The 27,173-nt window shown below is 39.2% G+C and overlaps 1 protein-coding gene across 19 annotated transcripts in view; it reads left to right on the plus strand.

Moving 5' to 3' along the window:
- The window catches only part of CCDC88A (coiled-coil domain containing 88A), a 66,915-nt gene that overhangs the window by 15,286 nt on the left and 24,456 nt on the right, over positions 1–27,173 (plus strand). For 16 of the 19 annotated variants that reach the window (XM_040057675.2, XM_040057676.1, XM_040057677.2 and 13 more), the window contains exons 4-20: positions 265–373; positions 3,932–4,001; positions 7,567–7,625; positions 8,229–8,312; positions 8,875–9,015; positions 10,141–10,310; positions 13,138–13,219; positions 13,796–13,954; positions 15,321–15,467; positions 16,001–16,145; positions 16,759–16,943; positions 18,278–18,415; positions 20,519–21,589; positions 22,030–22,157; positions 24,997–25,138; positions 25,708–25,884; positions 26,398–26,559. In XM_040057675.2, the coding sequence (XP_039913609.1) occupies positions 265–373; positions 3,932–4,001; positions 7,567–7,625; positions 8,229–8,312; positions 8,875–9,015; positions 10,141–10,310; positions 13,138–13,219; positions 13,796–13,954; positions 15,321–15,467; positions 16,001–16,145; positions 16,759–16,943; positions 18,278–18,415; positions 20,519–21,589; positions 22,030–22,157; positions 24,997–25,138; positions 25,708–25,884; positions 26,398–26,559 (3,169 nt within the window). Of the gene's footprint in view, positions 1–264; positions 374–3,931; positions 4,002–4,542; positions 4,757–7,566; positions 7,626–8,228; positions 8,313–8,874; positions 9,016–10,140; positions 10,311–13,137; positions 13,220–13,795; positions 13,955–15,320; positions 15,468–16,000; positions 16,146–16,758; positions 16,944–18,277; positions 18,416–20,518; positions 21,590–22,029; positions 22,158–24,996; positions 25,139–25,707; positions 25,885–26,397; positions 26,560–27,173 lie in introns of those variants that run through there. The other 3 variants (XM_040057679.2, XM_040057661.1, XM_040057672.2) reach the window with 2 other exon arrangements.

The raw sequence follows: 27,173 nt of genomic DNA on the forward strand, positions 1-27,173 counted from the left end.
CTGGGAATTGTGGGTGCTCCCAGTTTCAGGCTGCATTGATGGCAAACAAGAATGTGGGGCTGGCTGGCTGTGTCAGAGACACATTTCAAGCTCTTTCCATCTTCTACAGCTCCAGATTGGTTTGTGGAGGGAAAAACAAGGCATGGTAATCAAGACAAGGAATGGCTGTGCTGGCACATTAACTATAGCATTTGTTTTATAGCGAAAGCTTTAAAGATTAATGTTCAGCATGTTTAAGGTATTTTTTTTCTTTTCTTTTTGCAGCAATCCAAAGTCTGCTAATCAGAGGATAAACAAAAAAGTAAACAATGATGCATCATTAAGGATTCAAAATTTGTCTATTTTGGTGAAACAAATAAAAACTTACTATCAGGTCAGTAATTGTTGTGTTATGTTTTGCCTGGAATTATTTCTAAATTTTCTTCTATAGTTATGACTTTAAGGGTAACAGGAGTAAGATCAACAGGAGATACTTGCATGGATGAGTGTTTAGATATCTGGTCAAATTTTTTATCACTATTAACTGGTGTAAAGGTGGATGCACTTTTGTATGAATGATGATCTGTTTATAGAACAGGTACTCTGTGTGTTCAGTTACTCCTATGGTGCATTAAGTATTGTTGGTTGGTATTTTCTGAGTTGAAGCAAGTTTTGTGCCAGTGAGAGAGGTTATTACACGTACATTTAGTCTTGTAAATGGAATTTTTGTTAGAAAAACGTGATGAAATTTACTGGGCTTAGAATTAATTTGGGAATTTGTAGTAAATGCAGTGAGGATCTAAGTCAGAGCTGTAAAAGAGCCAGTGAAGTTTGATGCAGTAGTAGGAGCTGGTCCTGTGCCTGATGGATGCTGAGCTGGATATAGGGTGTTGTACGCATAGACACGCCTCAGCTGGGCACTGCAGCTGTCACCAGTGTCCCTTCAGTGTGGCTCTTGGTGCCTTCCCACACTGCCCTGCTCCTTCCTGCCAGGAGAACCCTGGCCTGGTAGAAAGCCTCTCCCCACACCTCCTGGCCAACCTGTGCTGAAGTCTGCTGCTCCTCCTGCATCCACTGGGAGCTTCCCAAAACTCCCAGTGCAGTGCGAATTCCCGGCCGTCGCTACCCTGACCAACCACTGAAGGTCTCCCCTGCCCTTCCCTCCCATCTCCCCTTGGCAGCCCCTGCACATGGGTATATGTGCTGCCTGCTAAAGCCATATGCTTGTCCTTTTCCTAATGGAAGTCATTTTCCACCAGGCATTAGTTTTCCACAACTGGTGCAACAGAAGGCACGAACACTGACAGGCTTGATCTTTATTGGAACACAAAGCATTCCCCATCCTCCAGGTACCTCTGGATGATTCAGGATTGTGGATCTTGCTCCAAACCTTTGTCATAGAAATAAGTTTATTAGAGCTTTTTTTAAATAAAAAGTACTCTTGTTTAAGAAATGGTAAAACGAGTCACCATACCTTTAATGGTCCAAGCTATGTTAAACTGCCCTCATAACTGTTTCATACACTTTTCCCCCCTTTCCCTCCCCAGTCTTTCAGGGTTTTGGTCAGCATGCAAACATTGAAGGGCTGGTGTTTCTAGCAGGAGTAGAGGCATTTACTCTCCAAACTGGAGAGCTCCTTTGAATGTAGAATTACTTTTTGCATGTGTAGATATTCACTCCCGACAGTGCCTGCAGGGAGATTTCTGCTTTGTGGTAGTTGAAGTTTTAAAGGATGGGCTGTTTCACGGAAGGGTCAGTTGAGTTCCTGTCACCTGTGAAATTCCCCAAGGCAGGAAAGCTGGGGCTTGATGGATGCCTTGGAATCAAACTGAGAGGCCTCCCTTAGCCTGTGGGGAGGCAGGAGCCTGATGCTGGAGTGCTCCTGAAAGCTGAGTCTGCTTGGGGGTGTTCCCTGAAGGATGCCTTGGGATCCCAGGGGAGGGGACAGGAGAGAGCTCACTGGACTGAGCGAGGATTTTACTGAGTGTTGGAATCAGACACTGATGAATGTGGGAATCTGGAATTTTTAGCATTGTGTTAACCTAACTCTTAACACTTCTCATTGTGAGCTTGTCCGTGCTGGTTTGTTCCATGTGGTTTTATAACATTTATGGAAAACCTTCTCTCAGTTTAATGAAAAATCATACCAGTGCTGTGGATGTACTTGTCAAAAAACCCGCACTAGTAGAGTATAACATTCAAAATGAAGGTGTTATGTTAGATTAGTAATTTTTTTTTTTGTTCCTGCATCATGTTTGTTATTATTTGGAATTACAATTCTGGTCCTGAACCAGTAATTTCTTGGCAGTGTAAGAGCGTGGAATTGTTCTCAGCAGGTAATTCAAAATTTCTGGTGGGCTCGAGAGGTTTAATCCAGTGAGTGTCCATGACTCTCAGTGGATTTGACTAAGGATGTGAAAATCCTTTAAAAAAAATCAGTAAAATAAATGCTAATGAACTCTAAAGGTTTGTGCAAGCAAAGCCAGTGCTGAGGTTAACACCAAGTGACAGAAGAGGTGTCAGACATCTCTGGGGGATGGCAGAGGTGTTATAAGGAAACAGGTGATCGTGTCTATTCAGAACACATATTTTGGTTGCTGCTGCTCGGACTCTGTTTTGATACATGATCAGCTTTATGATAGCATCATGTAATTATTTGAGATACTACCAAAAGATCAGCCCCAAAAAACAACAAAAATCACATAAAAATAAGTGATTTTCTTTCACAGTAGCTGACGATAGTCATTGAATTAATTATATTTTATCTGTTGTATATTGATTTAAAACATCTGGTGGTGCACCTCATGTCCTGTTTTTATTTGAAAATCATCTTAATCAAAGTCTGAGAAGTACAGGTGTCACAGTTGGTTGAATTTCATGATATTTGAGGATGTCAAAGCTGTTTTCTCCTTCCTTATAATTTGTCTTAGATGTATCCAGATGTATATTTTGCGTTCTACTATTAATCAATTCAGATATAATTTTGATTTATGTATTAATTGGTGGGAACTTTCAAGTATAGTTGTAGCAAATAATTTCTACAGGTGTTTTTCAGGAAATATTGGGGTTTTTTTTCAATTGGATGAAAAGCAAGTTGTGTTAAGTTGTTGCTTACAATGTGACACCTGACGTGTGCCTTGGGCTCTTCTGGAATATGTTGCTTTTGAGTAGGAGCATTTTATATAGTAATGAATCTGTCACTGTGGAAAAACAGCCTGACTGTAGGATGGCATCTGCTAGGAAAAAACATCTGGGAACAGGAGAAAGACTACTCTGCTTCAGGAGAATTAGGCTCTGTCTAGACTGCGGATTTGACCCGATTACAGCCATTACAGGAGCTCCGTTGATGGAATCCATGGAACAGGCAGATTTGCTGCCTGGTGTGTGACACTTCCAAGCTAAAATTCCATGTGATTGTGCAGACAGGGGTTTGTACCTTTATATTCACAGCTGGCCCAGTGTCACTGCAGCAGAAACCTCTGGAATTTTCACATCCGCGTTCTGGGTGAGGCCAGGGAAAGCATGACATAAAGGAAACTGATTTTTTGCAGTAGAAATGCACCTTAGGGCCAATAAAACAAATATGTATCAATAAGTTGGTCAGGGAAACATGAACATAATAAATATAAAGGGTTTTGCTGCCTTCTGAGACTCAGTATCTCGTTGGCTTAACATCCCTAAGCCAGCTCATTGCCACAAGAGGATTTTGCTGTGTGAGATGATTGTGCAAACCAATGAAACAAAGCTTCTGTAGAAGTAACTCATATTTGTAAATTGGTTTTTTTTAATTAGAATGCAAATAAGTAAGTGTTGCACGAATTGTATGCATGAAGTCCTGAAATATATAAAGCTGTTTAATAAATATTGATTTCTCTTTAATGGCTGTTGCTATTTGATGTTTGCTTTCATTCAGTATATATGATGTAAATAATGTTTTAATTAACTTTTATAGGAGACTTTGCAACAGTTGATTATGATGTCTTTGCCAAATGTGCTAATAATTGGCAAAAATCCTTTTTCTGGTAAGTTTATTTTTGACTAAGATAAAAATGTATACTGATGTGATAATTTATATTCTTTCACTGGAAATAAAGTTCCTGTAGGGTTCAGCCTTTCAACAGAGGATTGTGTAAATGCGTTATCAAATAAGTAGTTTAATAATGATGAGTAATGATTTAATAATGATTTTCTTTATCCACACAAAGGATCCACACTTTCAAAAATGTGTTCTGTCCCAGCCTCAGCCCTGGCTCTCACTAGGATTTATACTGAGCCTGAGTGCATTTCCCAGCAAGCAGTGAACCACTGACAGCACAAAGTTAAGGTTTCATGTACTCCCAGCTACTGCACTTCCACCTCTCTTTACCTGTGTCACCGCTGAGGGAATTGGCAGTTCAGTGCATCTCACTTGATCCAGCTCCTAATCCTTGTTTCTCCTTCCCCCAAACTCTCCTGCTTCTCTTACATTCTTAACCTGAAAAATACTGCAGTTACCTTCTTGTTTTCTCCCCTGAACTGACACTGTCTTTTCCATGCTCCCACCTTCTCTGCTTCCAGCTCTGAGAGTTGCAATTTTCAGACCAAGAAAATTAGCCTGTGTGGAGCCAGCTGACTATCCACAGCCACTTGGGAATCTCTGCACCATGCTCTCAATTCCAGAAGCACGGAGCAGACACACCTGGCCTGCATGGAGCCACTATGGATTGGGCAGAATTTATTTACTTGGGTCTAATGTGCCCCAGGTGTTCTCCTGATGTTCTGACACCTCAGCAGAGAGGTCAGGAACTGCTCTAACAGGCTGTGTAGCTTCCCCTGGCTGTTTTTATTTCTTTGGGATGTCTTCACTGCCACACTTCCGTGTCTGTGGGACAGGGGGATTCCTCATGAGCCAGAAGAACCATCTGTGTTTTCTCACTTCCCAATCCCAGGGCTCATAACGTTGATATTTTCCGTATCCCATCTGCACATATCCCATCTCTGTAGGTATCCTGCTTTAATTCTTTTGGGTTTTGCTTTCTGCTTTTGAATATTGCTGCTTTTGCTTCCAAGGTCACAGCTTTTTCAGTTTTTATATGTGCACCTGCTGTCATATGCACCCAGAAGTGTGAATGTGGTCTCTTTCTTTCCAAAAGAACAGAATGCATTGTGCTTTTGTATTTTTGATTCCAGACTTTCTTAAGGTTTTCGAAAGACTCCATGGATTTGCCTAGAAACCAGATACTGGAAAAACAGATTTTAAAAACCCCAGGTCATAGTATTGTTTTGTAGTGACTTTTTTTTGCTGTTCAAGATACTGAGGGAGAATATCTAAACAATATTGCGTAATATAAGACAACATTTTATTGAAAATGCACTAGCAAACCCCACAGAGATAATACTGCATTCAGTTGCATACATGCAGTTTTATGGTTTGGTCATTTTTAAAGAGGTGTCTTTGTGTTTTGGGATCTGTGGTTTGGCAGCTCTGCTGGTGTGTGCTTTGCTCTTGTGTGAAGATTTTGTTGGATTTGTGAGAAAATTTGGACTGTCCTGTAGTATAGCCCTCACATTAAAAAAAAAAAAAAAAAAAAAAAAATCATTTTGCTTGGGCAACGTTCTTGAAGGTGTTTCAGCTGCCTGCTGGAGTTCAGTCGCAGAGTTTGGTCTGAACTAGAATACAGACCTGTTCTTTTGAGTTCTGTCCAGAGCCTTTCCCCTTTAAGAGTTAGCACTGCTCTTCCTGTGTCAGCTTGGAACAGGATCTCATCCCTACATGGATTTTTTATGCTTTTTTTGGGCAGATACAGGGAAATGAAACCTCAATGACCTTTGCAGACATTTGCTATATAAATCTGGTTGCATCAAGGCAAGCCATGGAGTAAAAGTCAATTCCCTGATAAAGACTTGGATTTGGTCCACTTAGGCGGGAGGTGTGATTTTCACAGGGATGTCTCCCAGTTTTTCCCCTTTGCACTTAAGGAATGATTAGTAGAGAAATCCCAGAAGACGCCAAATTGCAGATGGCAGGAGCAGATAAACCAGAGGCAGTTGGCTTATGGAGGAAAATCAATTGCAGGGGGAAGGCTGGAGTTGAGGTTTGGTAAAACAGGTCAGCAGGGATTTTATCAGGAAATATTTCCTGAGGTGATTGGCAGGATGGCAGTTGGAGGAGAGCTACAGCCTGTGACTGTAAATGTTAAATTAAATTACAAAGGGATAATGATGAGGCGAAGGGGAAGGAGAAAGATGGGTGCAAGTTCATGTTCCTGAGGGAGCAAGGCAGGGGAGGATGGAAGCCTGCAGAGGGTGTGGAAGTCAGGGATAACGGTGAACACAGGCAAGATCAGTGGCACAGGGTAGGGACAAAGTTGCACCAGGTTAAGGGTGTAGAAGAGAATCGTCTGCTTCTGTGTTTCTGATGGAGGAAAAGGAGGAGAAACAGAAAATGAGGGAAGCTGAGATGGTTCAGTATTTTGCCTTGTTCCTTCAGGAAATGTGGGGGAGAGACAAGGAATCAATATTCAGGCAGGCATTTGAAAGGCAGTCAGGAGATGAAGAGTAAAGAGAAGCTCAGGGATTGCTTAAAAATTAAAAAAGTGTGATCAGTTTGTTGGGAGAAGTGAATGTAGGCTATGAGCTGTTGGCATGGATTCCTCCTGTTGCAGTATTCGTATTAACCTTTATTGATAAGACAGCCAGGTGGAATTCCCCTTCTTCAGCTGAAGCAGCTTCTGGTGAAACACATTCCTTGATGGTTTTTCTGTTTCTCCATAAAAGACTTCACAGCTCAAGCCTTTGGGATACAAGAAATCTGAATGAATGGTTAAAAATCTGCCGTTTGAGTCCACGTTTTTTGTAATGTATTTATCTACTTGAGGAACCTCTTGCAAAATTGCAATATTCCATGTTCATTGAGATTATACACATTATCTAGCTCCCTCCAAAAGCAGCAGCTTGAGTCAATGCCTAAACTGTTTTGTCATCCTTGAAGCATTTGCTTCATGGCATTTATGTTCTAGATATAGAATATATTTCTATATTTAGTAGCAAGATGAGGACATTGTGAACGTAAAAAGTAAGAAACATTTTTATTAATTTGTAAAGAGTTACTTAACTTAAGCTTCTTTAGGAGATTAAGACGCTTAAGGCCAGATTTGGAAATACATGTTGATTTTTTAGATGTGCAGATGAATATCTAATACAGCTTTGTAAGGAATTTAAGTGAACTTGTCACCTAAACTCTTCCAACTTGGGAGTGGCAGATAATTTAAGCACTTTTGTAATTGAGATACCTGAGATTACCATGGAAAACTTGATTGCAGGTCTCCAAAGCAATTCTAAAATTGTCACTCTGAAGTTTTGCTTTTTGAAGGGCTGACTATTTTTTTTGCATTTGAAATTGTTACGGCTGTTGAGGTGTTTGGTAACTCTAAGTCAGCAGTTAAATGGCAGAAAGGACTGAGCTGATAGCTCATCCGGTTGTTTTCGAAACGAGGTTTACATAAATGATTCGGAAATAATGAGAAAACCTCGTGCTTCCTCAGGTACAGGGGAAGAAGCTCTAATTAAAGTTTTACAGTTACCGTTTTTTTCATGTTTTCTTCTTAGAGCCAGGTACTGAAGAAGTGAAAAAGCTCCTCCTGCTTTTGCTTGGTTGTGCAGTTCAGGTGAGTTTTAATTATGTTTGTCTCTACGAAACTTCTGGGTTACTGATGTATTTTCTTACTTTTTTAGTACTTGGGGTGGTATAAAACGTTTCTTCCTTTGGTGGTACAATTGCATTCCTTGAAAAATTTGAATATTCTGATTTTTAATGAAATGGCTACAACCCTACACCTATTATTGCACAAATACTTCCAATACCTCCATAACCTTCTAATGGGTTACTAATTTCAACAGTGTTAATTTACCTGATATTGTAAAGAAAGGAAGGAAATGGTAAAGCACTGAAAATTGGCTCACTGCACTATTTCATGCATTTAATAAACTATAAAAAATTTGAATAAGCAGCAAATTTAAGAAACCTCTTCCTTGTCCCATTTCAAGTTGTTTTTCCTTGTATCATTTCATTAGTGTTGAAAATTATATAATTACTGTAACATGGCATAAACCACAGATTTATTGGTCAACAGAATTATTGGATAATAATTTAGCCATGAGACCATTGCGGTGTCAGCTTTATATGTTCTAGCTCTTAGAAATACAAGAGGAATGAAAATAGTTGTGATCATACATATAAATGTGTATAAAATGGATGTCTCTATTTTTAGTGTCAGAAAAAAGAAGAATTTATTGAAAGAATCCAAAGTCTGGATTTTGATACCAGAGCAGCTGTTGCAGCCCATATTCAGGAGGTATTTTGGATGGGGGGGTTGCTTTTAATTTTGGGGATTTTTTGAGGTGGAATATTGTATTGCAGGAAAGGGAGTTGCACGTGTTCAATGGCAAGTAAATCACATATGTGATTTGCATATTGAGTGGTTGTAGTAAGCAAAAAAGGCTTTCTTTTTTTCACTTGATTCACAAAAAGATTTCATGATTGGGCATTTTTGGGTTATATTTTTAGAGCAATACCAGAAAGCAAGTTTGTTGCTTCAAGGATTTCTCTATTATGTACAGCAAATTTAGTTGAGTGAAATCTTTATATGCAAATTTCTCCATAAAATAAAATTCCAATCAAACGTATGTGGTAGGTAGTTTATAATGTGATTGTCACCTTGCCAGAAGGACAAGGTGCTGCTTCCAGGTAGACAAAAAACTATTCCTTTACATACAATTAAATATATTTTAAATGTTTTTTCATACCTTGGCCAGAGAATTTAACGTGTAGAGTTGTAGCTTTATTTTCTTCATGCTTCCTTTCTACACTTAAAATTTCAAGAGGATGTTTCTTCTCTTTCGCTTCACTCCGTATAGGTAACTCATAATCAGGAGAATGTGTTCGACCTGCAGTGGATGGATGTCATTGTGCTGACACAAGAGTATGTTGAGCCTCTCCTGAAAAATATGGCATTGCATTTAAAAAGACTTATAGATGAAAGAGATGAGCACTCAGAGGTATGGATGTGGGTTGGTGCTTAAGAGAAATACAAGAAATCTTTTTTTTTTTTTTTTTTTTTAGATAATGGAGATCAGGATTTTTGTAACTAAGTTTAGTTTTCTGCTGACATGTTAAAGCAAGGATACCTGACTGCGAGAACGTTGTTGTAGGGAGTTCCTTTGTGCATATTTGTTAAATAATGTAGGGAAGATAAAGTAGGAATGAAGTAGGAAAGATAATAGGTGATCTTTTCCGTGTAGCCAGTGGGAAACTTCAACATTCATCGGTAGCTAAAAACAGAGAATCCAAAGCTGTATCAGCTGCATTTACCAGGAATCAATAACCCATCAATTTACAATCACTGAAAGCTGCCTGTTCTATTCCCATGTCCTATTGTCCAGATTTGAGGGGGATAAAGCAGAATCCATACCAGGAGAGGAGGTTTTGCAGGCACAGTTGTTGTACCATGTTAGAATCAAGGAACTGAACTGTATTAATAAAAATTATGAGTTATGAACCATCTCGGTGGTCCCAGATTTGCCCCTCAGTGGAGTGGATGTCTCAGTGTTGCAATTATTCCAGATATTCCTTTGACAGTTTTTCCGGATCACAGCCTTGATAGGAATAAAACAGAGGGTAGAGGATGGGGGTGATGCCTTCTTGCAAAGCAGAGGAAAAATACTTTAAAGTATGGGATATGTTCATATTTGGCTAACACCTTCATTTATAGGAGGAAATAGGAATATTCCTGTAGCTCTGATACTTTATTCAGTTGTCAAGGATGCTGCTGCTCACTGAGGAACAAGACTTTGTTTAGAGATACATATTTATCTTTATTTTCAAGAGGTGGTGGTTTTCAAGGAATTCACACCTTTCATTACCCAGTCCGTTATGAGCGCTGGTCATTTTGTGGGCTTAAAAGTCTGAAGTGAGAAATGAAATTTAAAATAGTGGAAGGTCCTGTCCAAGAGCTGTAGCTCTTTGCTTTAGACCTTAGAGGTGCAGGTAGAGCTTTTGACTTCTACAATGGCCAAAACCTTTCCATCGTTCTTGTGCCATTGCAGTGTTTGATAGGAATGACACACCCAGAGGTGGCTCTGTGAGTGCCACTCTGGACTTTTGCCTGTGCTCTGACTCCCCAGACCATCATCGAGCTGTCGGAGGAGCGGGACTGTCTCCGTTTCCTGCCGCACGCGTCGGCAGCGCAGTCCCCGTGCGGCTCCCCCGGCATGAAGCGCACCGAGAGCCGGCAGCACCTGAGCGTGGAGCTCGCCGACGCCAAGGCCAAGATCAGGAGGCTTAGGCAGGAGCTGTGAGTACAAATTCACACTCAGATCCTTTCCAAAGTGCTGCCTTGGCACACTTAGAGTCCTCTTCAGACCAGTTCTTCGTCCTTTCAAATGCTTTTTTTTTTTAGTTTTTGCTCTCCAGAGGGGTATTTTTATAATACAAGATGATTTGTGGACCCATGGGACAAATACAACTTTTCATCTCTGTTTGTATTCGTAATGATGTTTTGACCTAAATTTTACACTCTGATGTCCCTGAAATTATGGATTAAAGGTGGAAGTCTTGCAAATCTCAGCATTTTGTTCTCAAACCAGGTGATGATTAAAAGGAGATGGTGCAGGAGGGCTTCTTTCTCAACAGCATGATTAGGTGACCTGTTTCCAACAAGAAATACTCACCTATGAGTATTTCTTAATTAATAATCAAAATTAATTAATAACATCTATGAGTAAACCTTAATTAGTGGTTTAAATTCACTGCAGATAGGACAAAAATTTCCATTAGAATGCTTTCCTGTCCCCCACCTCTTGGTTCCTGCGTAAAAGATTTCTTGTTTGCACAACATTTACTTGCTCCTGAAAACTGCTCCTGCTTCTCTAGGTTTCTGTGGGCACTTTGGTGTCACAGTCAAGGAGCAAATCTGAGCAGAGGAGTTTATATTTAAAGAGAAGCTCAATAGCAGACCTGTGGAGAATCTGCTTCTCCCTGTAGCAATGTGTCAGTTGTTTGAGGAGAGTGAAGTGTGTGTGTGTGTTCTGAATAGAAATGCTCATTCTGAAGAGATTCAGTATGTGTAGAAACAGCATAAATAAAGATTTAAGTTTTTTTTGTTAAATTCAGCAACAGACAGGTAAATTAAATCACAAGCTGAAGGTAGTGTAGGTCACAATTCCCAGAGTTTGTTGATCAGATCGTTTCTAGCTGGCTGGATTAAGGATCTTGTTGATACACTCTGAGGATCCCCTTCCCCCACTACAGCGTGGTCTTCATGAGGAACGGAGGACAAAAGATGGGGCTCTTTTTTCCTGATGTCTGTATTATTATGTGTCTCCTGCAATGAGCCCGCCCAGGATATTCTATAAACAGCTGCACCAAGAAAATTAGTGAAAAAATTGCTGTTATTAGTTTGATTGACAGTTAATAGATAGCCTAAACAGTGAACACTGGTATGTTCTGTATAATTTAGTCCAATCCTCTCCAGTCTGTATCTGAAGCGTGCAATTAGGGCAACACTGATGGCTCAGAACAGTCCACATTTTGCACTCTTATTTGAATTCAGTTGGTAAATAATTTCCTTTTACGTGTAGGAGTATCTTAAAATACCAGACTTGGATGAATTAACTTCTGTCTGCAGCATTTAGTGTTAAATGCTGCATCTATTTGATAAATTTGAAATTACATTAATTCCGGACTTGAAAATACTCAGCGTAAAAATTATTTATAATCTGGTTTTGGCAGTGAACCTTCATACCTGGTTTAATATGCAGTGTAGCTGAGATAATTTCATATAAAAGGTCTGTAAAGATTATTTTTCAGTTGGATGCAAACCAGGGAATACAAAAACTCCAAAGCTGGAAATTGCGCACCTCATTTTTTGAGTGTCGAGTTCTGTGCGTTCCTATGTAGAACAATAACAGGAATATGGATGCTGATGGAAAAGTTACAGAAATCAGGAGTAAATCTATGTTTGTTCCTGATTTCTGAGCACCTCTGGAGGGGCAAAGCTGTGACAGGGACGTTGCACTGAGCTGTGCAGAGCTGAGCCTCCTGTGCTTGTAGGCTCAGTGACCTTTTCCAAACAGTCCTTTTCCAAAAAGATCATTCATGGTGAAATTGGCTCATTTTTAAAAACAACTGCTCTAGTATTGTTTAAAACAGACCTATTTTATGTTGGTATGATTGGTTTGAGATAGCATTATATATTTTAGGCTTATTAAATTTTCTTATTTCTTCATTTTCTACTTTTGTTTCTTACTTATATTCCAGAATGTGGAATAATAAAGTAACAGATCTGAATATGCAATATATCTTTTAAGAATATTCAAGATTGGCAGGTTTTCAACAGCAAATACTGTTTGTTCTGAGGTGCAGTTGAATTTTGAACATCAGGTGTTCTTTGTCTGTGAGAGAATTAAATATTTCCTTTGCACTTTCTCATGGTTTAACAAACTGATCTTTAAGGATTGGGAAATGAGTTGGAAGTTAAGAATGAGTCCCGTAAGAATTGTAGCATTCTATGTCAAATTGTTTTTATCACAGGTTTCTGAGTAGACTAAAACAGACACTGTATTGTTTCCATAAAATTAAAATTCAGTGTGTGTTTCATGAAATTACTGAGCTTATTAAGCAGTATCCTCTTCAGTTGAGTGAGGGCACCTAAACCCCTTCATTCTTCTCTGCAAGAAAAGGAAAAATAACAGAACTATAAAAGTGCTTTTAAAATTGGCTTTACTTGATTTTGACAAGGGGTCAGTGTCTGGTTCTCCTCAAAGGAATTTGGACCCTTGAGTGTAATTTGAAAATATTCTGAGTTAACTTTTGGATATGGATCTCCTGGTACACATTCGTGGGTATTGTCTGTGATTTTTTACACAAAATCCCCTACTGCAAAAATTTCCTTATTGCACCCTGTGTTCTGCCCTGTGTGAGTAGGAAACAACAATTTAAAGCACTAAAGACTGAAACCAGAAGAATAAGTCATAATGGCAGCCCTAAATTTTACACTCTGATTTCCCTGAAATTGTGGGTTAAAGGTGGAAGCCTCACAAATCTCAGCGTTTTGTTCTCAAACCTGGTGATCATTAGCAGGTTTCATGACCATGTTTAACTGGTTTATTTTCTTCTTCAAGTGAGGAAAAGACTGAGCAGCTGCTTGACTGTAAACAAGAACTGGAACAGATGGAAGCTGAACTGAAGAGACTTCAGCAAGAGGTGGGGGTTTAATAATTTTACTATTTTAAGAAAAGTTGCCATCACCAGAACAATTTACCACTCTTTCTCAGATATTAAATATGTTTTTGTGTTTATTTTTTTATTTTACACTCTGAACCTGATGTTGTGTAATTCATTCCTTTATTTGTTATATTATGATGGAAAAAATGCCCTGACTTAGATTAGTATTTCTTCTCTGGTTTTTTTTTTTTATTTCTTCATTCAAGCAATTTGCCACCAGTGCATCCTCTGAAAGGATCTTCTTAAAATCAAAGTGCTCCAATTTTGTCTGGTTTTTCTTTATACTTTGTACGGTGATAATGAGGGGAAGGACCCTAAATACATACGTAACCATACACTATATATAATTATAGTGAGCTCTTGAAAAAGGCCGGTGCAGTTTCCTTGAGAATACATCATCTATAATCCTCTACAATAGATACGATTTCTTTTTGTCTTTCTTAGAATTAACGATACCTCTCTGCATTCCCTTAATTGAAACAGTGAAGGAGCTGTGTTATCCTTCACCGTGTTCTGTCCAGTCCTACCTGTATTCCTGTGTGTCCCTTGTCCCAGAACATGAACCTGCTGTCGGATGCCCGCTCTGCCAGGGTGTACAGGGACGAGCTGGACGCGCTCCGGGAGAAGGCGATCCGTGTGGATAAGCTGGAGAGTGAAGTCAGCCGCTACAAAGAGAGGCTCCACGACATCGAGTTCTACAAAGCCAGGGTGGAGGTGAATAAATTTGGGGGGAAATCACCCAGAGCCACCAATCTTCTCTTGGCTGGGGCTTTTTTCAGAGTGTATTTGGAGAAAAGCATTGGGACGTGTGAAATGGTTGCAGCTTCTGGGTTATGGCAGTTAGACTTTTGTGACAAATTCCAGTTTTAGGGAATTGTCTCCATGTCTAATGGCATGGAAGTCAGCAGTGGTCACCGGAACTCTAAGCTAGCAAAGTCATTGGAAGCCTCTGTGAAGGATGGATTCATAAACCTACAGAGGAGTTAATTCAAAACATGCATTAAATATAACTGTTCCTGTAGGTCTCCTGAGGGAGAGCAATTTTCTAAGTCAGGTGTTGAGGAAATGAAGGCTGGTCACAGTACAGGACAGTGTACATACAGAGTACAGGACAGTGACATAAAATACACTAAAAAAAAAAAGATGTACCAACACCAGGCAAGGAGAACTTAGAGTTCTGGCATGAATTAGTAATTTAGGAGACAAATCAACATGAAGGAATTTATCAGCATTCTGTCTGTAAATGCCAAATTTGATGGGCAAGTGCCATATGGTATAAAAATCAGTAAAAGACAGATTAGTGTACAGGATTTGACCGTGAAAGTTTCATTTTCATAGGATGTTTAAACTATTAAACCCCCTTAAACATAAAATTGTTTGTGCTTTCATAGCTTGTAAACGATCAGATATTTCAAGCATGCTTCAGTACAGACAGATGTTAATTAGTTATTTATAACTCATAATAAATTATGAGTTAACTTAGTGTAGGGAGGAGTATGAAGGATATTTGTGATTTTTTTTTCAGATTTTGCAGCTGACTGTGCTAAAGTTTGAAAAGTTTTGTCTTTGTATCGTGAGGAAAATTGCTAATTATGTATTTTACACATTACATTCATCAGATACTATTAAAGAATCATTTATGGACCAAAATTAAAGCTGCTCAGACCCTTTGAGAGCTGGTTGTATTTTAAGATTGTGGTTGCATTTTCAGCATCGTGGCCTGACTTTGGGCCCAGTGGAGTATAAACCTAGTTTTGGGCTGTACATGCAGTACCTCTTTCCAGATCACAGCCCAAATCAGAGACATTCTGATGGTTTGATTATAATTATCAACATCAAATTTGTTCTTAATGGCTTAGGGAGTATTTCATTTATGTCAAATTTTATTTTCACAGAAATTCATAAGTTGCATTTCTGTGGAATTGCTGTAAATGTGCTTTTTATAAAAAGTCTGTTACGGCTCCCAGTTCTAGTTTGGGTTTCTGAAAATGGTTGTGATGTGTATCAAAGTTTGTATGAGCAGGGGAATACAATACTTCTGTTTTGGGATTTATTTGTTGTTGTTTCCCCATTTTTGCAGGAGTTAAAGGAAGACAATCAAGTGTTGCTAGAAACCAAGACAATGTTGGAAGATCAATTAGAGGGGACCCGAGCCCGTTCAGATAAACTGCACGAGTTAGAAAAAGAGAATTTACAACTAAAAGCTAAATTGCATGATATGGAGATGGTGAGTGTCAGGGGAGGGTGGCAAAGGCAACTGATACACACTGAATTTAATTTCCATTTTTAATAAGAACCTTCAAAATAGTGGATGGAGAAGGAATGGGATGACAAATGCAGAGATTCGAGAGCAATAGGATGGATTTTTGTTTTTTGATGTGGATATAATCAGTTGTCACTTAAATATTGTGTTTACCCCATGCACTTTGTTTCCTAATGTTCTGAGAGTAGGGAGTAATTGCTTTAGTTTATGAGAAGTTCTTCTTTGTAATCTTTTTTGGTTTTTTTGTTCCCTTTTGTTCCCCAAAAAAATTTATTGGTTTTTACTGTTCCCTTCCAAGTTATCACAACTTTTCCCAGTTCCTTCCCATCTCACTGTCCAGGCAGATCAGAAAAAATACTTTGCCCTTCCCTGTGACAACATAGTAAAGAAAATGCAATATTAATAGAATATATTAAGAAGATATTAATATAATATAGATAATAAAATACTTTGCACATATTGAGGCTTTTCTTTTAACATGTGAAATAATTTTCAAGGAGCGTGATATGGACAGAAAGAAGATTGAGGAGCTCATGGAGGAAAATATGACCCTAGAAATGGCTCAGAAGCAAAGTATGGATGAATCTTTGCATCTTGGCTGGGAGCTAGAGCAGATAAACAGGACGACTGAACTTTCTGAAGGTAAACATAGTTAATACTTGCAAAGCTATTGAAGTGGAAATCTCAGAGGCTGGATAGCATTAGGAAATTAAATGTCCTTATTTCTGAAGTACAGAGCGTGTTGTCCTCTGGAGAAATGCTGATTCCTGTGTATCCATGGAGATAGAGCCTACATGAGGGGTCTGTCCTTGCAGTTCTTGTTCAGTTAAACAGTGATGTAAAGCCCATAAATAACTTGAAATTGCATTGTTTTGCCATTCAGACTTCTGTACTCTGCACACAGATCATGAGTCTTGTTGCTTTGCTGATCTCAAAGTTAAGGAGAAGAGCTGTGGTAAAAATTTTGATTCTTCCAGTATAAGATGCTTGGATATAAACTGGATTCTGTGCAAAGCACTTGTGGAATTTAGAGCTACATCCTGAGTTGTGGGAAATGAATCTGTGCTGTGATTAGGAACATTAGGAGAGTAGAACATATCTAATATTTCTGATCCTAATCATCTCTGGTCACCAAGAAGGCATTGGAAGGACCTTCAAAGGCTGTTAAATCATCTAAGTTTTAAAATGCAAAATCCCAAGAACTCTGGCTAGTAAGTCACCTTTTGTTTTAAATAATGGTGGTTTTCTCCTGCAGTGCCCCAGAAATCACTGGGCCATGAGGTGAATGAGCTGACATCCAGCAGGTTACTGAAGCTGGAAATGGAAAACCAAAGTTTGCTGAAGACGGTGGAAGAGCTGCAAAGTGCAGTGGGCTCTGTGGAAGGCAGCAGCTCAAGGATTCTGAAAATGGAAAAAGAAAACCAAAGACTTAGCAAGAAGGTAAAGGTCAGGTTGTGCTTGGATCGTGTAAGAGCTGCCTAATGTTCTTCGCTATTTTCTTCCTAAAGGGTAATTGTATGAATTTCTGTTACTTTGGGTAAGGCATTAGAAGGGTCTAAGTGCAGTTATAGTGTTCATAAGTTTATGAGAAAATATAAAACCACCTCCAAGAGGTTTTTCTGGTTTTATTATGTGGGAATGTGACCAGTTTATTCAGAAAGGTCTTAAACCAGTGAGGGGAAAACATAATAATATATTGGGGATATGATGAGTAATGAAAGTGGTTTAGAATACTGGAGAGCATTATTTTTGGTAATTATGAAGCAGAAGAAAGTTTGTGTGGAGAGTGAGTGATGAGTCTCAGCTGAAAACTTGGTCCTGTGTCCTCATTTTAGCTGAGGAAGGGAGAAGGTGGGTCAAGGAATTGATAAACACATCAAGAGGGGAGTTTGCCAGGTTTAACTGTGCTGAACTACAATACTTTACTCCTCAAATTATGTGTATCAAATAGAATAATTTATTCAGTGGTATTTATAGAGAATAATAATGGGGGGGGGAAAGCTGAGACTTATTACAGGGGAGTGAAAATGGCTAAAGTTCCTGAAATAGCTTTGACTTCAGCAGTTATTTCAGGTGAAAGACTATTCTTAGAGTGGGTAAGAGATAATTTAGAAAAAGAAAATTAAAGAAATCCCTACTGTATTCCTTGCTTCCATAGTTTTTCCAATTCCTAAGAAGCTGGTTTTTTGGAGCAGCCTCTCTGCTGTGCCCAAAAGGCATCTGGGAGGTACAAAAGAAAGGAATAGGTGTAAAAAACGCACAAACGTTGTTCAGGCCAACTTACTGCCACTTAAATGTGACAGAAAAATCATGCTTGGGTGTTTTAAATTTTAAATGGCTTTGCTCTCTGCAAGTTGGAACCATTTGACAAAACAAACCCATATATTTAATTCCCAGGGAATCATCTTAATTATCTCTTGAAATAGTTAAGTAAGATCAAACAACATTCAACCTTCGTAAGTTAAAAGGGTCTTGGAGAAGCAATATAAATCTCACTAAAATGGAATTTTGAGAGGAAAAAAGGTTGCTTGAGGAAATATCCAGACCCTGAGAAAATCTGACCCTTTTTTTACACTAAAGTACTTTATAGATACAGTGTTCTGAGCCAGGGAGAAAATGTATTCCCAGAAGAAGTTAATGTTTCAGTTAAAGATTAGAGAGCTCTGTTTTATTCTTTCCCTTAAGCTTCTTTATTCATTTCTATAAGGGAGCCTTTAACCTAGCTAAGACTGTCATTTTTAAGTACATTTTAAAACTTTTGTTTCTCTTCCCAGCTTGAAGAGCTGGAGAATGAAATTAGCCAAGAGAAACAAAGTCTTCAGAACAGTCAAAATCAGAGTAAAGATTTGATGAAAGAAAAAGCACAGCTTGAAAAGACGCTTGAAGCACTTCGAGAGAACTCCGAGCGACAAGTGAGTAGGAGAACCAAAAGTTTTAATGTTGCTTTGTGCTCCGCTGGTCTCCTTTTGTAGGATTTTACAGACATAAAGGGATTGTAAATGTAGTGGATTTGCCAAAAGGGGGTTCCTGCAGGAAAACAGCTTTGCTGAGAGCTGCAGCCAGTGAGAGACGTGACTCATTTGTGGCTGGGGCTTTCCTGGTGGGTTTAGAGCTTTGTGGCGCTTGTAATGCTCCTGCGGCTTCTGTGGGCATCTGCTGGAGTTGCTTGGAAGGTGTAGCTCAGCCAGGAGAGAGAATTGGGAACTTTGGAGGAAGGCCAGACACCTCCCAGAGGAGAACAGGTCCCAGGCAGCTGGCAGTGCATGGACTAATGTTGGAATATTGATGGGAATTCCAGCAGCCTCGGGTCCGGCTCCATAATTCTGCCCTGAACTGGGATGGGTTCCTGCTGTGACCACCTGGATTTATTTGTGACTGCCAAAATCTGGCACCTGAATCTTTGTAAAAGATGTATCTGTGCCTGGTGGACACTGGCACCTTCTGTGGTGTCTGCAGAGCAACCACTCAAAAAAAAAAAATTCTGGAAGTCTCAGATTTAGGAATTTAGTCCTTCAGAATTAGAACTGCCAGTTCTGATTCTGGCAGCTGGCTTTTATAAACTCTCTTTATGCCTCCTGATGACATGGCCATTTAGCTTAATTTAAAGTACAGTATTTTGAAATGCAGAATATTATATTTCAAAAAACGTTGAATATTTTTAAAGGCCCTGTTTAATCAGTAAATGAAATTCCAGAAGGAAGAAAAAAAAGGAGTGGGGGGGGAAAAAAAGTGTGGCCTGGAAGGTTTATTTTCATTTAAATATATATATATCTTGTTTTAAGACTGATATTTCAGTGGGACTATTTCTGCTTAAAAATAATACACTTAAGGGCTGATGGGTCTACAGCATCTTCCATCTCTTCCAAAATCCTGTGCTGATACTTACTGGAGTTGACTGTAGGAGGTTCATTTGATCTCATCCAAAATCATGGAGGCATTTGTCAGGATTTTTTGTAGGGTTGGGGTTACAGACAGCAAATTCATAGACAGTAATTCAGTGCCCTGCCAGGTGCTCCAGAGTTGTGTTTTTAAGCACCCGTTAATGAGTTTCTGGTGAATATTCCAGAGCAGTTTCCCATTGCTGGGAGCAGAGCTGTGGATCTGTAATTAATAGTTCCGTTCAGATTTCAGTGTGGAAGAACAGCCTATAATTTTCTCAGTCTGTTTTTCATTGCAAGCAGCACTGTTGCTTTTCTCCCAAACAGTTTATTGTTGAAACATCTCTTACACTGGGTTATTAGTGTACACTTAAATACTGATCCAGACAGTTTTGCTGGATTTTGCTGTCTGGTGTTACACGGCCAAACAATTCCAAATGATTTGGCCAACCTAACAAGTCAAGAAGTACTAAAAGTTAAGGTGTAAGTTCTGCCTTTATGCTTGAGGCAGATCTGGGAAAATGCTTCCCAGGAAAATAATTCCAACGTGATTTACTTACTCTGAAGCTGGTTTGGAACAGAATATCCAAAAGTTCTTTTTAACTCAAAAATCAGTGTAACTTTGGTGTGTTTCTTCTCAAGTTGTTGTTGACTGTAGTCAGGATTCCCTCATCTCCCAGCCATCACCTCTGCTTTTTCCAAATGAAATGAAGACATTTTTGTGGCTCCCACACCTCCCTCCATATCGGGTTTGGCTTAGAACTTGCTGCAGTCCTGTTCTTCTTGGACACACAGCTCTGGAAATCACAGAATCTAAGAATAAACAATCTAAACAAGGGTAAACACAAATGAAAATTAAATTTGGTAGGAAGTAGGTAAAGGTTTACTTTGATTTGTGCTTTATTAATTATAGGTTTATCTATTAATATTCAAAAGGAAGAGATTTGAGGGTTTACTTTGTTGTCAGGGTTGAAATAATGTTTGTAATTCTTCACATAAATATTAGCAGAGTAAGAGGTTTTTGTAACTTAAAATAAAAGGTAAATGTGATGTGATGAGTATCTTTTAGTTAATATATGAAAGGAATTTCTTGTTGACACATAGTTTATCACTTTACCATTTTTCTTCCCAAATTAGATTAAACTCTTAGAACAAGAAAATGAGCACTTGAATCAAACTGTGGCTTCTCTTAGGCAGCGCTCACAAATCAGTGCTGAGGCGAGAATGAAAGAAATTGAAAAGGAAAATAAAATCCTCCATGAGTCTATCAAAGAGACCAGCAGTAAGTTAAATAAGATCGAATTTGAAAAAAAACAAGTCAGGAAAGAGCTGGAACACTACAAAGAGAAAGGGGAGAGGGCAGAAGAATTAGAGAATGAGCTGCATCGTCTGGAGAAGGAAAATGAGTTACTACAGAAGAAAATCACCAACCTAAAAATCACTTGTGAGAAGATCGAGGCCTTAGAACAAGAGAACTCTGACCTGGAGACGGAGAACAGAAAGCTGAAAAAAACCTTGGATAGCCTGAAAAACCTCACTTTTCAATTAGAATCCTTAGAAAAGGAGAATTCCCAGCTTGACGAAGAAAATTTAGAGTTACGGAGGACAATTGAATCCTTGAAGTGTACAAGCATTAAAGTGGCACAGTTACAGTTAGAAAATAAGGAGCTGGAGAGTGAAAAGGAGCAGCTCAAAAAAAGCCTTGAACTGATGAAAGCCTCTTTCAAGAAGACTGAACGCTTGGAAGTCAGTTACCAAGGCCTGGACACGGAAAACCAAAGGCTACAGAAAGCTCTGGAAAACAGCAATAAGAAGATTCAGCAATTAGAAAGTGAATTACAGGATTTAGAGACTGAAAATCAGACCCTGCAAAAGAACTTGGAAGAGTTAAAAATCTCCAGTAAGCGCCTGGAGCAGTTGGAAAAGGAGAATAAGTTGTTAGAGCAAGAGACTTCTCAACTGGAAAAGGATAAGAAACAGCTGGAAAAGGAAAACAAAAGGCTTCGACAGCAAGCAGAAATTAAAGATAGTACCTTAGAAGAAAATAATGTCAAAATCGGTAATCTGGAAAGAGAAAATAAATCTCTCTTTAAAGAAATCGTTGTATATAAAGAGTCTTGTCTGCGCCTGAAAGAACTGGAGAAGGAAAACAAGGAGCTGGTGAAAAGAGCTACCATTGATAAGAAAACCCTGGTCACTTTGAGAGAGGTAAACAACAGAGGAGTTTCCACTCCCATCATGATACGTTTATAATGTACAGAAATTACAGCTGGGTTTCTGATTTGGGGTTTTATTCTGCTTTATTCTGTCTGCTATTAACACCTTTATGCGTTAGATAATCAAAATTTCTATGATCGTAGTCAAGAGAAGGAAGAATATCATATTGCTGGACTGTTCCCCCTTCACTGTCATGTTTCAGACCAAATTTAGGGGGAAATTCTGAAGGGAAAGGGAGAGAGCACAGAGAGATCCTATTTTAGTTGCAGTGTAAGGTCTGATACAGCTGAAAGCTGACAACTGGCAGAAGAGTTAAAGTTGAATTATGCCAGTCATGTAGTCATAAAACACCTTTGTCTCAGCACTCCTAGAACTAAGATTACATTATTTTATTTTGCTGAAAACGCTGACTGTAGTTTTTTCTGTGCAAGGACTTGGTGAATGAGAAATTGAAGACACAGCAGATGAACAATGATCTAGAGAAACTGGCCCACGAGCTTGAAAAAATTGGCTTGAACAAGGAGCGTCTCCTGCACGATGAGCAGAGCAGTGATGACAGGTGAGAAGGGCAGGGCCTCCATGACAAAGAGGACAAAGCAGGATCTTTTTTATTCAGTGGTTTTGCAGGCTGGTTCTGTGCATACTCTTAGATTTTTAAGGCACATTCATAGACCCAAAAAAGGAACTTAATATTTTTGGAAATTAATTAGCTGATGTGCTTTCACATTCAGCTGACTGTGACAGTGAGTTGCCACTTTTTGTTGCTAAGAGACTCAGTGAAGTATGTCAGGAGATACAGTTAATTATAATTAAAATGTTTTATGCTCTAGTCAGCAGCAGCAACAGTAGCAGTAAAAGATAATTAGCTTAAAGTAGTTTTTTCTTCCTTTTTGTCTGCCTGTCTGACACAAATGGTTTTTATCACATAGTGATTACCTTAAACTGTCTCTTTCTTTGCTTGCAACCGTTTCCTTCTAATTCTTCCACCTAAAGGAAGGTACATTCCCACTTCCCCTGGCTGGGGAGTATCCAGTGCTTGAGTGTCTCCAGAACTTGGTGGTGGCTCCATCACTCCTCCACACCTGCCACTGAAAAGCAGCTGCTGCCCTGACATCTGTTTCCTCTGCTGCATTTTCCTTCTCTGCCTTATCCTGCAGGAATTTAGGGAAAACTGGTGACAGGGGCAAAGCACACAGTGTGGGCTTCTGGCCAAGCTTTGCTTCCAGTGCAGTTCTGTCATGATCTGTTATTACAACGGGTTGTCGTGAGCCTGGAGATGGATCTGGGGCCTTCTGTGTCCGAAGGAACCCAAGTAATGCTTGGGCTTTGAATCCAGCTTTCCTTTCCCAGTGCTCTGTCACAGGGGTGGTGCCTGGTGGAGTCCTGTGGGTGAATGTGTTACCCCCTCTTGGTTTTTGCTGGTGGCTTTCACCTGCATTTCTCAGCTCCCAGAAGAGTTCAGGAGAAGTTCTCATAACTTGGACTGGTTGGATTTCTTCTGATTTAAGCTTTTCTGTGCCATATACAGCACTTGATAAGCATTTGGTCTGTCCTTAGATAAAGAGACCCAACAAAAAACCACCAGTCCTTGATCCAAGGTGAAGCTTAAACTTAAATGAAACCCAGATTGAGAAACATTTAATCAAATCCTAGGTTAGAGGAGGTTGGGCTCTGCTCCTAGCTTAAGCTTCTTCCATGTAGAGCTGGAGGATCATGAAAGAGCGATATTTGTTTTCAAAGTGAAAACTAGGATTGGTTTGAAATTTTACTTTGCCAATAAATAGCCTGCTTTTCCATTGTTCTCAACTTCTTCATTCATCCCAAAGATACCTGGATTGCTTTCCTTACATAACAATATATAGGTGAGTCATTACCAGCTCTTTCTTCAGGGCCATGAAGAGCTGGGTTGATTACAGATAAAATTACTTCTCAGTGTAGTTTTTCATCCACCTCTGTCATTCTGATGATGGAAGTTAAAAATGTACCATTTTCCTTCTCCTGATTGGAAAGAGCTGCTTATGGTTTTTGAGAAATTGTCTTGGTAGCACCTCAGTGTCTTTCTGCTGAGGTCTAAACTGGACACTTTTTATGAGTTAACTTTGAAGTGTTTTCCATTCACTCTTGCCTGCTGTCCTTGCACAAACAGATTTATGGATTTTGACTCTGAATCCAAAATAACCCATAACTTGCAGTTATATTAAAAAATTTGTACCATCTTTCATTGTTCAAAGTGTAAGTGGGTATTGGTTCTCTGCTATTATTATTTTTCCTCCTTTGTTTTCTATAGAATTGTGTCATTTTTTGGTAGCAGGAGTTACTTGTAGCCAAATCTGTGCTTCTGCTCAAGAAGGTGAAATACTGTATATCCTAATAGTCACAGGCCACCTACTATTTAGTAAATCCTTGGGAATTCGTTGTCATATCTGAAAATCTCAGATTCTTCTCCTGCTGTATGATGCTACTGGACAGCTTTCTGCTTATTAATTCTCTTCCCATTGGTCTTCTGCTCCAGTTCCTGACTGGATCTGATGCCTTTGTCCATTCAGGAGTCCCCTGCAGTTTATTTCCCTCACTAAACTGATGGGTCCTTCAGCAGCCAGGATTTGAAAGGGGGGTTCAGTGGTTGGGTTTATTTTATCCCCCTGTGGGGAGGAATAGGGTGTTCTCCGGATTCTGAGCCACACGCAGGGACTGAACTGCTTAGAAGTGATTAATGAGTGTGGGTGTCGGTATTTCCCATAAAAGATGTGCACGTCTAAAACAATACAGTTTGATCTGACCACTTTTCTCTCAATTTTACGTTTTGGGGGGTTTTAGGTGCCCTACAATATTACGAATATGGTTAAAAATGGAAGCTTTGCACATCAAGGGTGGCAACAGTCTTAAAATATCCGCAGCTGGGCTGAGTGAGCAATTTGCACATTGATGCACCATATGAGTGTGCACCTGCACAGTCCTGTGCTCCATCTCCTTCCCTGTCTTTTTCTTTGGAGCTGGCAGGAAATAGGAACTGATGAAAATCTTGCTCTCCAAATACTTCACATTCTAATTGAGTTCAGATCCCCGCTGGATTTGCTGGAGTTGAGCCAGAAGGAGTGCAGGCTGCACTCACTAATGATGCAGAGAAACCCAGCATCCCCCTGGTGTGCCTGAACAGGTCTTTTTGTGGGTCTAACATGTTTCAAGAGAAAGGAGGAATCAAAAATGGTTTTGGCAACCATCTTCTGGTTATTTTTAGTATAGGACTTGCTGTGGATGCTGAGGTGCCTTCATATTTTCGACCACAGCACTCGGGAACTTTTGAATGTGGCTGTGAGTCTGGTGTAGAACATTTTAGAACTGAAATACCTCAATACCTCAAATATTTGAAATACAAACTCTTTTTTGTTGTTGGCCAGTAGGTACAAGCTTTTGGAGTCCAAATTGGAATCCACGCTCAAGAAGTCTCTGGAAATAAAAGAAGAAAAAATTGCTGCTTTGGAGGCTCGTTTGGAAGAATCAACAAATCTAAACCAGCAACTGCGTCAGGAGCTGAAAACAGTAAGGAAAAGGGCATTTTCCTATAGTATTAAGTGAGCTGCTGTTATTTCTACACTTTTGGGGTAAGACAGCAAAAATTGGGCATCAAGCAGGACTAAGGTGTGAATACTTTTAAGACTGTGTTGAAATCACATGAAAAGTTGTTGAATTTATTCACAGGCCATGAAAACATCAGCTGGATAAATAATAACCTGGAGTTGATTTGATTTGGGATGTCATTTCCAGTTACGTTTTCTGGCCTACCTTGAGCACCCTGAGTAGATTGGATAAAAAAGGAAATTCTGTCATCTTGGTTGTAGAATTTTAGTATGAAAATTGGGGAATACAGTTAAAAGTGTTGAAATAAAATAAAAAATGTAGGTGTGCTGTTTGTTTGGGTTAAACTGTCCATATCCATAAATAATTTGTATCATTTCCCCAAACATTTACAAAAAAACCAATTTTAGAAACACAGTAATGGCACTTTCTGTTCTTTGAGAAGGGGCATGGTCAGATAATAAAGGAATGGATTTGGACATACAAAATGGAAAATTCTAAACCCTAACCTAAGTTGTCCTAAATAATTCCAGGTGAAGAAGAACTATGAAGCTCTGAAGCAAAGACAAGAGGAGGAAAGGATGGTTCAGAATTCTCCTCCAAGAAGTGGAGAAGAAAATCAGTCTGTCAATAAGTGGGAGAAGGAAAATCAGGAGACTACTAGAGAATTACTGAAAGTTAAAGATAGGTTAATCGAGGTGGAGAGGAATGTAAGATGTGTTTTAAATATGATTCTGGTGGTAATTATTTGTGGTGAGCTGTTCCAGTAATGCAAATGAGGGTGCTGTTAAGACACTTTAATTTATCACCTTGTTTCCGACCCAGGCAGATTCTGAGTTAAATACAGTGTGTGTAGCAGCTGGATTCTGCTCTGTGGGATGCCATGCAGCACTTGACAGGCATTTAAAAAGGAAATGCGAAAACCTGAATTTGCCCTTTTGAATCCACTTTTGATTTGAGCTCTCTCTCAAATCCCTGTTATATAATTCCTATTTACACCAGTCCTGGAGGTTCCTGTCCTCTTTCTCCGTAGGTGCAACATCCATTACCTGTTTTTCCAGTGATAAATCCCTCCAAAGTGTGCTTCTTCTGCAGTTTCATCCCACCTTTTAAATCTCTGCACAGTCCTGCTGCTTTCTATGGTCTAGAAAACACTTCTGTTTTATCTTGGAGTTTCTGGAGCAGCTGTGAACTGAGGTGTCTTGTGTGGTTTTAACCCCCAGAACGCAACGCTGCAGGCCGAGAAGCAGGCACTGAAAACGCAGCTCAAGCAGCTCGAGACACAGAACAACAACCTGCAGGCCCAGATCCTGGCCCTGCAGAGACAGACTGTGTCCCTGCAGGAGCAAAACACAACTCTGCAAACACAGAATGCCAAGCTGCAGGTAATGCTGCCTTAGTTTGCTTTTCAAAAACTTCAGCAGTTAAAGCTGGTTTTTTTCTGAAGGAAAGCTTAAAATACATGGTTATCGTTAGCTGTAAAATCACATTTGGCTTCCCAGAGAGTCCTGGGAAAGCAGGCGATGTGAAAATAATCTGCACTCAACAGTCAAGGAATAATTTGTTTGCTGATGAATAATTACATTTTCTGAAACTGGTTTTAATCCTTTGTCCAATGTAAAATCTTGACTTTATACTTAGAAGTATAGAAGTAGATTATTTTATCTTACCCAGTCTTCCAAGATTCCCTGGGGGGGGGGTTTTGTTGTATTTATATATTTATACATCTAAATTAGGTCAGGGAAGTAGTGTGTCCAACCATATTCTAATAAATCTTTTCCATTTTTATAAATATTTAAAAAAAAAAAAAAAAAGCCATACCTAAGAGGAAAATCAAGATACTTAAATACAGAAGATTTAAAAAAAAAAAAAAGAAAAAAAAAGAAAATGGAAAGCGGCATAAATAATGTGAAGACCTGAATTTAGATCTTGAATTTAGATGATTGAGAGGCAGTAAAAAAGGTAATGTGTGACCATGGAAATCATAAAAATGGTTGTC

The sequence above is a fragment of the Hirundo rustica genome, chromosome 3 (assembly GCF_015227805.2).
Source record: "Hirundo rustica isolate bHirRus1 chromosome 3, bHirRus1.pri.v3, whole genome shotgun sequence".
NCBI classification, from domain to species: domain Eukaryota; kingdom Metazoa; phylum Chordata; class Aves; order Passeriformes; family Hirundinidae; genus Hirundo; species Hirundo rustica.